General features: G+C 40.0%; 1 protein-coding gene across 9 annotated transcripts in view; it reads left to right on the top strand.

Moving 5' to 3' along the window:
* The window catches only part of LOC132380181 (protein phosphatase 1 regulatory subunit 7-like), a 140,371-nt gene that overhangs the window by 28,170 nt on the left and 98,089 nt on the right, over window positions 1-14,112 (top strand). For 7 of the 9 annotated variants that reach the window (XM_059948855.1, XM_059948850.1, XM_059948846.1 and 4 more), the window contains 3 exons: window positions 5,510-5,630; window positions 6,633-6,719; window positions 7,923-8,053. In XM_059948855.1, coding sequence (XP_059804838.1) covers window positions 5,510-5,630; window positions 6,633-6,719; window positions 7,923-8,053 — 339 coding nt within the window. The remainder of the gene's footprint in view (window positions 1-5,509; window positions 5,631-6,632; window positions 6,720-7,922; window positions 8,054-14,112) is intronic. The other 2 variants (XM_059948852.1, XM_059948851.1) reach the window with 1 other exon arrangement.

Genomic DNA, 14,112 nt, shown 5'->3' with positions numbered 1-14,112 from the left:
ATGTTAGTGTGGTTGCAGGTGAGAACTGGTTGCTGTTTGTTCCTCAGCCATCATTCTTTATTGAGAACTGGGGAATGAGCAGCATGATGGCCTGAAGGTGGTGGAGAGGTGCTAGGTCTGCTTTGCTCTCTTTCATACCTGTGCTGGAGGAAGTTTTACTTGGTATGATTCAGCCCTAGAAGATGGCATTGTGGGTCTTCAACTGATAGGTCAAAAAGTCCAACACCAGCTCTCTGATGCAGAGTACTTTGTGCACTCTTCTCTTGTGCTGCTATTCCCATCTTTCTGATTTTACTGTCTCCTGATCTGGCTGGATTCTAAAACAGAGTCAGTGAGTGGAATGGTACTCAACACTGATACCCTTGGATAAAATATATGCAGTAGAAGCTTAATATTGTGAACAATGCAACTTCCCCAAAATCATAACTGGGCATAGCTGAGAGCGGGATGGATTACACAGACACTGCCATCTCAAAGTACTTGCAAAGAATTTCTGCTCATTTACATTAGAATTGGGTTACAATTCTAACTACCTTGTTGAGTAGTCTCACCCTATTGGAAATAGTCCCTTTGTTCTACCCATTGCTGTCCCCAACTTCCTTGTTTTCAGAATCAGAATTAATATCACTGGCATATGTCGTGAGGTTTGTTAACTTTACGGCAGCAGTACAATGAAATACATGATAAATAAAAAGAGATTAAAAATGAGTTACATTAAGTATACATTTGTCTGTTAAATAGTTAAGTTATTTTAAGAAGCTGTTCCAGAATCGCTAAGTGTGCGCCTTCAGGCTTCTGTACTCCTTCCCGATGGTAACAGTGTGAAGAGGGCATGTCCTGGGTGGTAGGGTGCGTAATATTGGATGCCACACCTTCCTAAGGTATTACTCCTTGAAGGTGATTTGGATACTAATACCCATGATGGAGATGACTAATTTCACAAGTTTCTGCAACTTATTTTGATATTGGGCAATAACACCCCCTACCCCTCCTCCATACCAGATGGTGATACAGTCAGTCAGAATGTTCTCCATGGTGCATTTCTAGAAGTTTTGAATGGTTTAGTTGATAAACTAAATCTCCTCAAATTCCTCATGAAATATAGCCACTGCCTTCTTTATAGCTGCATCAATATGTTGCATCCAGGTTAGGTTATCCGAGATACTGGCACCTGGGAACTTGAAATTGCTCACTCTCTGCACTTCTGATCTCCCATGAGGATTGGTTTGTGTTCCCTCATCTTGCCCATCCTGAGGTCCACAATCAGCTCTTTGGTTTTGTTGAATATGAATGTAAGGTTGTTGCTGCAACACCACTCAACTAACTGGTATATCTCACTCCTGTATGCCCTTTCATCACCAACAAATTCTGCCAACAATGGCTGCATTATCAGCAAATTTATAGATGCAGTTTGAGCTATGTCTAGCTACGCAATCATGGGTATAGAGAGAGCAGAGAAGTGGGCTAAGTACACATCCCTGTGGAGTGCCAATGTTAATTGTCAGTGAGGTAGAGATGTTATTTCCAATCTGCACAAATTATAGAACCTACAGCACAATACAAGCCCTTACCGTACGAACATGTCCCTACCTTAGAAATTACTAGGCTTACATATAGCCCACTTTTTCTAAGCTCCATGTACCTATCCAAAAGTCTCTTAAAAGACCCTATTGTATCCGCCTCCACCACTGTTGCCGGCACCCCATTCCACGCACTCACCACTCTCTGAGTAAAAACTTACCCCTGACATCTCTGTACCTACTCCCCGGCACTTTAAACCTGTGTCCTCTTGTGGAAACCATTTCAGCCTGGGAAAACCCTCTGACTATCCACATGATCAGTGCCTCTCATCATCTTATACACTTATGGTCTTCTGGTTAGGAAATTGAGGATCCGATTACAGAGGGAGGTACAGTTGTCTAGGGTCTGTAGCTTTTTAATCAGGTCAGTCGGAATGATGGTGTTAAGTGCTGAGCTATAGTCAATAAACAACATCCTAACATAGGTATTTGCATTGTCCAGTTGATCCAAGGCTGCTTGGAGAGCCACTGAGATCGTGTCTGCTGTAGGCCTGTTGTGGCGATAGACAAATTGCAATAGGTCCAGGTCCTTGCTGAGACAGGTGTTGATTCTAGCCATGACCAACCTCTCAAATTATTTCATCACTGTAGATGTGAGTGCAACTGGACGATAGCTGTTGATGCAGCTCACGCTACTCTTCTTGGGCATTGCTATAATTGTTGCCCTTTTGAAACTGGTGGAAACCTCTGACTGTAGCAGTGAGAGATTGAAAATGTATTTGAATTCTCCTGCCAGTTGGTTGGCACAGGTTTTCAGAGCCTTATCAGGTACTCCATCAGGCCCAGCCACCTTGCAAGGGTTCACCTTCTTGAAGGACAGCCTGTCATCAGACTCCAAGACAGATTACAGGGTCATTGCATGCTGCAGGGATCCTCATAGCTGTGGTTTTATTCTCCCTTTCTAGGTAACATAAAAGGCATTGAGTTGATCTGGTAGTGAAGCAACGTTGCCACTTATGGTGTTGGATTTTGCATTGTAGGAAGTAATGGCCTGCAAACCCTGACAGAGTTGACATGCATCCAATGTTGCCTCCAACCACAGCCAGAATTGTTTCTTAGCTCCTGAAATAGCCCTCTATAATTCATATCTGGTTTTCTTACACAGACTTGGATCACCAGACTTAAATGCCACAGATCTAACCCTCAATAGACTATGAACCTCCTTGTTCATCCACAGTTTTTTGTTTGGGAATGTACAGTAAGTTTTTCATAGGCAGACACTTATCCACATAGGTTTTAATGAAGTTGGTGACAACTGTGGCATACTCATCCAGGCTTGAAGTTGACTCCCTGATCACAGTCCAGTCCACTAATTCAAAGCAGTCCTGTAAGCGCTCCCAGGTCCATACCTATTTGGTTCTCACTACTGGTGCTGCAGTCTTTAGTCTCCTCATACTCGGGGAGTAGAAGTACAGCCAGGTGGTCAGACTTAACAAAATCTGGGGGTGGAATTGCACGGTAGGCACTCTTGAACTTAGTGCAACAGTGAGTGGTCCAGTGTGTTATTTCCGCTGGTGCTACAGGTGATTCATTGATAATAATTATTTAGTGACTTTATCAAGCTTGTTTTCTGTCTTTCCCAGTTGTTTCTCATTTGTGGTGAATGATCCCAGACATGAAATGTTGTGTTGCCCTTTTCACAGATGCTGTTTGACCTGCTCTGTGCTTGCAGCAAGCTTTTACCTGACCTTGGTACAAAAAGATTTCCAGAATCTGATTGCTTGGTTGTAACGCATCCACAAGTATTTGATGAAGAGCAGCTTTGTGTTCACTACATAAATACCATGATAATTTTGAGCAATATAAGGAGTGATATTTTTATCCAGCCTGCTGAAGTTGCCTTAACTTCAAATAGCAGTGGTTAGAAGTGCAGCTTTAAAATTGTACTTTGCCAAGTTCCAGATTTATAATTATCAAGAGCAATTTATTTTCTCTCTGACTGTCAATGTTTGCAGTGATCAAGGTCTTTAAGACTTTTCTGACCTACAAAGCTTTATGCAGCTTTCACAGCTGGCTACTCCACACCTCCAAGCTAGATCTCTGTAAAAACTAACTAAATACTATGAATGCTTATAATTTTCAGCATTATTTGCAAAGTAAGAAAAAAAATTAAAACTTAAATTATTAAAAGTTGTTGGGATAATTCTTGCTGTCTGTGGCTAATGGTTCTGAAAGGTGCTGTATCAGTCATTACAGTTTGTCCCTGGATGCCATTTGCAGTTGACCAATCAAGTCTAGTTCTGGTTCCCTGTTATTATACCTGTACCAGGAAATTGTGACTTAAATTTGCAGCAGGTCTTACCTGATATAGGATCTGAAAACCTGTGATTTTAAAGAGAATTCTAGGGTTTTAAGTTACAAATAAAGGGGTGGGTTAAATTATTTTAAGTTAGTTTAATGTTTTGATTGTGTGTTTTAATAAAAAATGTAACTTAAATTAATGCTTTCACTTTACTTTTTATAAAAATACCTTTTGGATGCCATAGGCTTTAAAATATTTAAAATAAGTGGCTGTTTAACAGATACCAAATCTCTAGCCCCTTTTTGCCTTCTATAAGGCCTCAGGTGGTGCAGTGTGGAGGCCTCTCTAACATTGGTTCTTCATGTTGCACCTTCACGTTGGACTGGGATGAATGTGGGTAATATGGGAGCAACACAGACAAAATACTGGAGGAACTCAGCAGATTAAGCAACTTTTATGGAGGGGATATAAGCAGTCAATGTTTCGGGCTGTGAGCCTTCATCGGGACTGGAAGGGAAGGAGGAAGAAGTCAGAATAAATAGGTGGAGGGAGTGGATAGAATAAAACTGCAGATGATAGGTGAGAATAGGTGAAGAAAAGGTAAGTGGGTGGGGAGGATGAAGTGAAAAGCTGTGAGGTGATAGGTGGAAGAGGCAAGGGGCTGAAGAGGAAAGAATCTAATAAGCGAGGATGGTGGACAGTAGGAGAAAGTGAAGGAGTAGAGGCACCAGAAGTAAGTGATAAGCAGGTGAGGAGAAGAGGAGGGATAAGAGAAGAGCCAGAATGGGGAGTGACAAAGAAAGGGAAGAGGGAGTAATCACTAGAAGTTAGAGAAATTGATGTTTGTGCCATCAGGTTGGAGGTTACCCAGTTGAAATATGAGCTGTTGCTAATACAACCAGAGGGAAGCCTTGTTGTGATTGTAGAGGAGAGCATGGACTGACATGTGTCAGAATGGGAATAGAATAGAATTAGAATGGATGGCCACCAGCAAATCCCACCTTCTGTGGTGAACACAGCAAAGGTATTTGATGGAACAATAATATGGCAATATATAGTAAAATTGTTGTGGGTGACATTTCCAGGTGGAAGGTTGAATTCTGAATCATATAAAAATTATTAAAAGTAAGTTAAACACTAAAGAGCACCTAGGACAATTAAATATACACTTGTATGTAACTTATCTCAATTAATAGAGAAATAATGTAAAATACCTGGAATTTAATTCTTTTCCTTGTACTCATGTCCTCTCAATCAAAATGAGAGGAGTTGCTGAATGTGCACCCATTCAGATGGGCATAGTGGGAAAATATCTAAGGGTAGCATCGGGTAACTACATGAAGCTGATGTACTGTCACTGGTCTCCACAGGGAGTCCAACTTTAATGTGCATTAGGAATGACTGCCACAAGGAGCTCCTTGCAAATTCAAGACTTCTTTTTGCATTGATGAAAATGTCTATTGGAAATACATTGATTTTCCATTTTGGTCCTGTTTGCAAAAGAAGATAGTCAGGCCTGAAATATAGTTTCGCAGTAATTGGCTATGCCTTTACTCTTCAAGAGCAAGTAAAGGTGGTAAATGTGAAGGTCAAAAAATAGGATTCACGGTCAATTATATTGTCTGCCAATTTCTATTTGTAATTAGTTTTAAAGTTAATTTTGATGCATCTTTTATGTATTCTCAAGAAACCAGACCAATATGAAAAGAATACACAGCACTCAGGCTTCAAGGTCAACCCGTCCTGGAACAAAACCTGCTTCTGTAAAAGAAGCTACGGTAACCAATAAGGAGACTCCAAAAGGCCAGGTTAGTGGAAGGCTAATATAGCAACTTTCAAACACTATTATTGATTTTGTGCCAGTAACAGTATCTGCATCTACCTGGAGTGGTCCCACACATAAATGCACCACACAATACTCAAAGTGCATGGATTATTTCCCCCAGCCTTTATACTAGAGTGACCCCACCTCTGGTAGATCTGCCTTGCTGATGGGACCGGACCTACCCAGAAACTGTGATGAAGGAATCTGATATCTCTGTGTCAGGTTACTGCATTACAGTCTCCGATCACTTACCCCTCCCTCCCCTGCCCCCGAGGTCTTGACTGGATTCAGTAAATAGTTTAATGCAAAGTGACATTCCAATTTTACGCTTTCTCCTGTTTCGACAAGGTAAAATTGGCAAATTTATTTTACTGAGGGGCATTAATAAACCTGAAAGACTGGGATATCTGGTAAAGTCATCATTATTAGCACTTGTTTTTTTTCAAATTTCATATTATTAACTGAACTTAATTCCACAGTTACCCTGGTGGAATTTGAACTCATGCTTCTCATTTGTTAATCAAGCCTCTACATAACTAATTTCATATCTTATTCTACTATATGCACCATAACATGTTTGAATATCTTATGGGCACATTCTTTGACAGATGGCTGCTTTTGGCTTTCTTTTCAAAGCCAATTATGGTGGACAGAAAATTCTGGCTATATGGTTGTCTAATTCTTTGCTTCTAACTAATGTATTCTAACAGCTGTTATCCCTCCAGGCTCTTCTTATCAGCAATGCAGAGAACATCTGCTTCTGGGTGAGGTTGCCAATTAGGATGCTTGCATAGTTTCAGATACACAAATGCTATAATTCCCCAATCCCATTTCACCCACAGTGCTTGTAGATGTATGCTGGGAAAACCGTTAGTCAATTCTAAACCCAAAATGAAAGATTAGTGTTTCATTTTCTCTACCTAGATGTTCTCTCAAGTGAAAAGAATGATATTCGATTAACCAGTCTTGAATTTATTTTCTAAAGTTTACAATAAAACAAACGTGTGGCTGTGGGAACAATACATTAGATCTACATGGAAAAGGAATTAAGAAGATAGAAAAGTTTGAAATTGTAAGCATTAACTATGCATTTATTAACCATAACTGCTTATGAACTAAGTGTGAACTTTAGAAAACAGTTACAGATTTTTGCACCAATTTTATAAGATTTTTCAAATTTCATTGCCTAAGCCTTTTCTAAGGTCCATGTAAGCACTGGCTACAATTCACTTTACTGGACTTAGTGGTGGCAAAAATATAGTCTTTCAAAATACCTCGTCATTTATAAGTTGAATGTGTATTAAACAATTACACGAATTAAACAAATACATCCTTGTGTATTAAACAATTCTGAATCAATCTTGTTAGAGGGTGGGATGAGAAGTAAAACAAATGATAGCAGATTAAGAAAAGAAGTTTATTCAAAAAGATGCCTCATTCAAATCTGATAAGACTGGCTTTGGAAACAAGGGAATATAATTTTTCTTAAAGTTCTTTAGGTAAATTGTTGTCTCTCCTTTTGGAGTATTTTGGATACTCATGATTAATAAAAAGTGATTAACTGAACCTGCTAAAATGTGACGAACTTAGTGTTGTAAGATTAATGACTTCCTTTTCCTAATTATTAAGAAAAAATGGACAATAATATTAAACCAAGGGTGAGAATGGGGGTGCTAATATTACTGTATCTATTTATGGAAAAGTAAAATTTTGATGAAAAATTCAGCAGATCAGACAGCACATGTGGAATGAGAAAATTAGTGTTTCGGGTTGGTGATCTTTCGTTGGTAGTGAAATAGAGAAGACTTTTTGGCACAGCATAATTGAGCATTGTTCTATAGTAGCAGGATGTGTTTTGTCAATTCCTTATATAGAGAACATGCCTTGGTGTTCTTTGACAAAGCATATTTTACTATCTTTAGCAACATTGAAAGAATATTCCAAGAGAAAGCAGTGCCACAGTAACCTTTATTTAATAAGAAATGAATCTTCATGTTTTCCTCTCCTCTGCATGTTAGTTGTTTATTTTTTTACCAGCATTCTGTATCAAGCGGCTATAAACATTTGAAGCTTTTGATGCCTTTGTTCTGCAACATATAATATTCTAAAATTCCTGTTTATTTAAGTTAATGTAGACTGGAAGGAGGTTAATGTGAATCAGCTTTTAATCTACCAGTGTTGGAAAAAATTCAATTCTGTTTTCTCAAAACATGCTCTGGTGAAAAAATTTAACTCTGCCATGTATTCTGAAATCCTGCTGTTTATTTTATTGCAGTTGAAGGGAACAAATATTTTGGACCTTTCCTGCAATTCCATAGAAGAAATTGAGAATTTGGATAATAAATGTGAAATAACAGAACTTAAACTATATGGTAATAACCTCAGACAGATCAACAATTTAGACAGGTAGGTGTCAACTTGGTGCAAGATTTATGTTTTTATAATTTTTTTGAACTTTTAATAGTCTGAGTTAGATTTTTCAGCTGAAATATTTGACCTGCTATGTTGTGTCTTCAAATAGTTAAAGACAGCTTAACTGCATTTTAATGATGTCTATGTTCAATTTAGGATGCATTTGATTTATATAGTTATTGACAACAGGACCCAAGACAATTGGCATTTCAATAACATGATCCTGATGTAGGAACTGATAAATAGAAATATCGGGAACGTATTCATTGGAAAGTTTCACATATTTTGATTATATTCTATTGTAAAGCCTATATGGCAGGTCATTTGATCATACTGGAAATGTATTGCTATTTCTGGCTAAATCTCTGGACTTTTGCAATTTTAGCTTTAGGACATGGAGAGTTTGCATCGAGTAGCCAGAGATTCACTATGGTTCAACTTTAGTGGAGGAGTGGAGATTTGTCTCAACCTTGGATAAAGAAGGCTGCTATTTACTTTGCTGAAGAAATTACTTATTTGGCTTTGAAAATCATATTACGCTCATGATGCCATGTGAATGCTCCAGCAGTAGATCCTCATAATTCTTCCCAAGGTTTTCTCTACTAACTAGTCTTAAAGTACTGGACATTAAAGGAAAATTGTGAAGTTATATGAAAAATGGGGCAGAAACTCTTTATCTTGATTTTTAAAATTGTCTTTATGTCTTCTCCAATATGGCTTGTGAGTCTGACATCAGTAGAAGGAAATTTTTTGGTAGGTATTCTAAGGGACCAGATATCACGGACATTTACACTTCACGTTGCATCCGCAAAGGAAACAGCATTATGAAGGACCCCATGCACCCCTCATACGATCTCTTCTCCCTCCTGCCATCTGGGAAAAAGCTCCGAAGCATTCGGGCTGTCACGACCAGACTATCTAACAGTTTTTTCCCCTGAGCTATCAGACTCCTCAATACCCAAAGCCTGGACTGACGCTTTGCCCTACTGTCCTGTTTATTATTTATTGTAATGCCTGCACTGTTTTTGTGCACTTTATGCAATCCAGTGTAGGTCTGTTAATCTAGTGTAGCTTTCTCTGTGTTTTTTTTTATTACGTAGTTCAGTTTATTTTTTTGTACTGTGTCATGTAATACCATGGTCCTGAAAAACATTGTTTCATTTTTACTATGTACTGTACCAGCAGTTATGGTCGAAATGACAAATGACTTGACTTGATATAGACATTTGGATAGACATGTAAGTATAAGGATAGTCAGCATGGCTTCATGCATGGTAGGTCATGCCTAACCAATCTCATAGAGTTTTTGAGTTAACAGGAAAGTTGATGAAGTCAAGGCAATGGATATTGTCTGCATGGACTTTATCAAGGCATTTGACCAGGTCCTGCATGGGAGGTTGGTCAAAAAGGTTCAGTCATTCAGCATCCAGGGTGAGGTAGTAAATTAGATTAGACAGTGGGTTTGTGGGAGAAGTCAGAGAGTGATAGTAGATGGTTGCCTTTCTGACTGGAAGCCAGTAACTAGTGGTGTGCTACGGGGGTCGGTGCTGGGTCCTTTGTTGTATGTCATCTATATCAATGATCTGGATGACAATGTGGTCAACTGGATTGGCAAGTTTGCGGATGATACCAAGGTTAGGAATGTAGTGGACAGCAAAGAAGGCTATCATGGCTTGCAGGGGGACTTGTATCAATTGGAAAATGGGCTGCAAATTGGCAGATGGAACTTATTTAACAAGTATGAGGTTTTGTACTTTGATAGGACTAACCAGGGTACACAGTGAACAGCAGGGCACTGAGGAGTGTGGTAGAACAAAGGGAACTGATAATACTGGTCCACGATTAGGTTAAAGTGGCTTCACAAGTAGATAGGGTTGTAAATCAATGTGTTGAGGAGATGCAATGTTATGTTGAAGTTGAATAAGACGTTGGTGAGCCTAATTTGGAATACTGTGTGCAGTTTTGGTCACCTACCTACAAGAAAGATGTAAACAAGGTTGAAAGAGTACAGAGAAAATTTACAAGGATGTTGCTGGATCTGGAGGACCTGAGTTATAAGGAAAGATTGAATAGGTTAGTGCTGTATTCCTTAGAACCTAGAAGATTGAGAGGAGATTTGATAGAGGTGTACAAGATTATGAGGGTATAGATAGGGTTAGTGCATGCAGGTTTTTCCCCATTGAAGCTGGGTAGGACCACAACCAGTGATTTCTCCACTGAAGCTGGGTGGGACAACAACCAGAAATCATTGGTTAAGGGTGAGAAGTTTAAGGGGAACATGAGGAGAAACTTCTTCACTCAGGGGGCTGTGAGAATGTGGAATGAGCTGCTAGCACAAGTGGTGCATGTGAGCTTGATGTCAATGTTTAAGTTTGGATAGGTACATGGATGGTAGGGGTACGGAGGGCTTTGGTCCTGATGCAGGTCGATGGGAGTAGGTAATTTGAATGGTTTTGGCATGGGCTGAAGGGCCTGTTTCTATGATGTACTTCTCTCTCTATGACTCTATGTGGGATGGTGTATTTTGAATGTTTGGGAATTCATGGAAATGGCAAGCAGTGACTTGATAGAGCTAATTTTGCAAACAGGGTTCTGCCTGTGGTCGTCCAAGAAATATTGACAACTTTTGGGCAAAATTATGTGCAGTGGATTCTGCTTAATTGGGCCATCTGCTAATCAGGGCAACCACTTATTTTGGGATGAGTGGAGATCTTATAGAAACATATAAAATTATGAAAGGGATGGATAAGATAGAAGCAGGAAATTTGTTTCCACTGGTAGGTGAGACTAGAACTAGAGGTCATAGCCTCAAGATTTGGGGGAAGTAAACTTAGGACAGAGATGAGGAGGAACTGTTTTTCCCAAAGAGTGGTGAATCTTTGAAATTTTCTGCCCAATGAAGCAGTGGAGGCAACCTCAGTAAATGTATTTAAGACAAGGTTGAAAAGGTTTTTGCATAGTAGAAGAATTAAGGGTTATGGGGAAAAAGAAGGTAAGTGGAGAAGAATCAGTGGTCAAATTAGCCATTATCTTATTGGATGGCGGAGCAGGCTCAACGGGCCAGATGGCCTACTCCTGTTTCTATTTCTTATGTTCTTATGTTAACTCTTAAAGAACAAAAACAAATCAAGAAAATAGCCAGGATTTCCTTTGTTTATTTGGAAACATGCCATTTAATTGGGACAGGAGACTGTTGCCAAACATTTTCTAACTAGTGTCAGTTGCTTGCATGTCATCTGGCTATTAGACACTACACTGTGCTTACAGCAAGCAGTTTTTAAATAGTTTCACTTGCATGTTTGTGTTCAAAAAACAGTAATTTTTTTTACTGATAGTTGACAAGTAATAAACAGTAAGACAATTCAGAACTAGTTTGCTCGTGCCGGTTTCAAGCATTCAGGCTTGGAGATGCCAGCTGGGAGTGAAAATGAAACCATTTCACAACTTCAACTATGAAGAATTTGAAGGTATCAACAATCAACTTGAATGTTACAATTAAAATGAAGTTTTGGAGGATGCAATAATTGTAAGCATTGTTTGAAGGCAGTCCATTATCTGTACTAGGTGTTTGCACTGATTTTGTTCATTTCAAAGGTTTCAAAGGTACAAATAATGTCAGAGAAATGTATACATCCTGAAACTCTTTTTCTTCCCAACCATCCATGAAAACAGTAGTGCCCAAAGAATGAATGACAGTTAAATGTTAGATCCCCAAATTCCCCCCAGGTCCCCCCACCCATGCATAAGCAACAGCAAAGCAAAGATCCTCCTCACCCCACCAGCAAAAAAAGCATCTGCACCCTCCACCAAGCACTCAAGCATGCAGCAACCATCAATAAAGTCACAGACTTGCAGTATCCCAAAGGCTACTCATTCACCTGGTAATGTGACATAATACAGGCTGTCTCTCTCCCTAATAAGGGAAAAAGCGGTGTCCCGTTTCACAGTGAGAAGGGAGACATAACAAATAACCAGCTGATTCATGATGTTAAAAGTCTGTGCGTCGCTTTTTCTGAGCTCTGTGCCCAAAGACCTCGGGTCTCTGGGCAAGCAGCCAGCACCAGCTTGCTGCTTTTGATCTTCCATGTACTCCCACGATACACCAATTTCCTGGAGAGGCACCGACCTCAAGTTTGCCCACCTCCAGAGCCACAAAATCCTGGAACCCTGAAGTTGTGCTAGTCTTTTAGGCTGTGTCCTTGGTATATGTAATAGCGGCCAATCGTGAGACCCCGAGAGCATGTCCCATTCCTGCAAAGAACCGAAGTCAGCATGTAACTCCAGGTCAGGGCCTTCAAAAGAACCCTGAAAGGGAAAAATAGAGATATTAAAGATAGAAATAGAGCTGTTGTGGGACTCAAACTGACATCGGGAGCTGCGGGCAGACACACGGTAGCGCGTTTGGAACTACCTGCTCGGGGCGGACCTCCCGGGGACAGTCTGACATCATGTCTGCCCTGCGTGTCACAAGGGCCCATAGGACGGGAGATTTAAGTGTGCGATTTTGAATCAGTAAAGGCATTCTGAGTTCAGCTGTCTCTGCCTCCGTGTGTTTCTTTAGTAGCACATTGTGCGCGACTACACTGATGCAAGCAAAGGGATTGCTGTTAGGTGCCATCGTCCTCCTAAGCTCCACCCTTAAATTTACAGTCGATCAAAAAATCATGTCAGCATACGCTGAATGAATTCCTCTGTTGATAACTTTTAGGAAGTAGTTCACAGTTTTATAGTACTATAGCTATTTTGGTAGTGTTCTAATTTATCCTGTATTTCATTTAAATACATAATTTTTTACTCAGTTAAACAGTAGTTTGCCTTTTTTATACCTTTTAAACATTTCTATGAAACATTGGCTAATTGCGGCAGCTACTTAATTGGGCCAAAATATATGAGTCCTGCTGTGTCCCAATTAACCGAAATCCACCGTGTAATAAATTTAGGATTGAAGGGGAGGGGGCAGAAATCTTTGTAACATTGGGACTGTTTTCTTCCCACTTCTGTGTTTCCACCTTAATGATAATTTAATCAGAATATTCTTCATTTGAAGTACACAGCTGATCTTGGGCCAAGCTAATACATCAGAAAGATTGGAGATTGAAAATCTGGCTGACAGGTGTCACCAGAAAAACCTCTCACTTATTGTCAGCAAATGCAAAGAGCTGATTATTGAATACAGGAGGAGAAAACAGGAGGTGCATGAGCCAGTCTTCATCAAGGGATTAGGGGTGGAAAGGGTGAGTAACTTAAAACTCTGTGATGATGTAATCATTTCAGAGGATCTCCCCAGGGTCCAGCATGTAAGTGCCATTTCAGAGGAAGCATGGCAATGCCTCTACTTTCTTAGAAATTCGTCAAGATTGGGCATGTCTTCTAAAGTTTTGACAGACTTCTATAGATGCATGTTGGAGAGTATACTGACTGGTTGCATTATGGCCCAGCATGAAAACACCAATGCCCTCGAACGGAAAAGCCTACAAAAAGTAGTAGATACAGCCAAGTCCATCACATGTAATGCCCTCCCCATCATTCAGTACATAAACAAGGAGCACAGTCTCAGGAAAGCAGCATTCATCATCAAGGACCCGTACCATCCAAGCTACTGCTGCCACAAGGAAGGAAGTACAGGAGCCTTAGATCCCATACCACCAGGTTCAGTAACAGTCATTACCCATCGACCATCAGGCTCCAGCACCAAAGTGGATAGCTTTGGTCACTCCAACACTGAAATAATTTCACAACCTATAGACTCACTTTCAAAGAGTTCTCAGTAGAACCATAGAACTTTACAATACAGAAACAGGCCTTTTGACCCTTCTTGGCTGTGCCAAACCATTTTACTGCCTAGTCCCACTGACCTGCACCTGGCTCATATTCCTCCATACACCTCTCATCCATGTACCTGTCCAAGTTTTCCTTAAATGTTAAAAGTGAGCCCGCATTTACCACTTCACCCAGCAGCTCATTCCACACTCCCACCACTCTCTGCGTGAAGAAGTCCCCCCAATGTTCCCTTTAAACTTTTCCCCCTTCACTGTTAACCCATGTCCTCTGTT

The sequence above is a fragment of the Hypanus sabinus genome, chromosome 23, assembly GCF_030144855.1.
Source record: "Hypanus sabinus isolate sHypSab1 chromosome 23, sHypSab1.hap1, whole genome shotgun sequence".
Classification (NCBI taxonomy): Eukaryota; Metazoa; Chordata; class Chondrichthyes; order Myliobatiformes; family Dasyatidae; genus Hypanus; species Hypanus sabinus.
The sequence above is the reverse complement of the archived record's forward strand: the minus strand, read 5'-3'. Positions and strand labels throughout refer to the sequence as shown.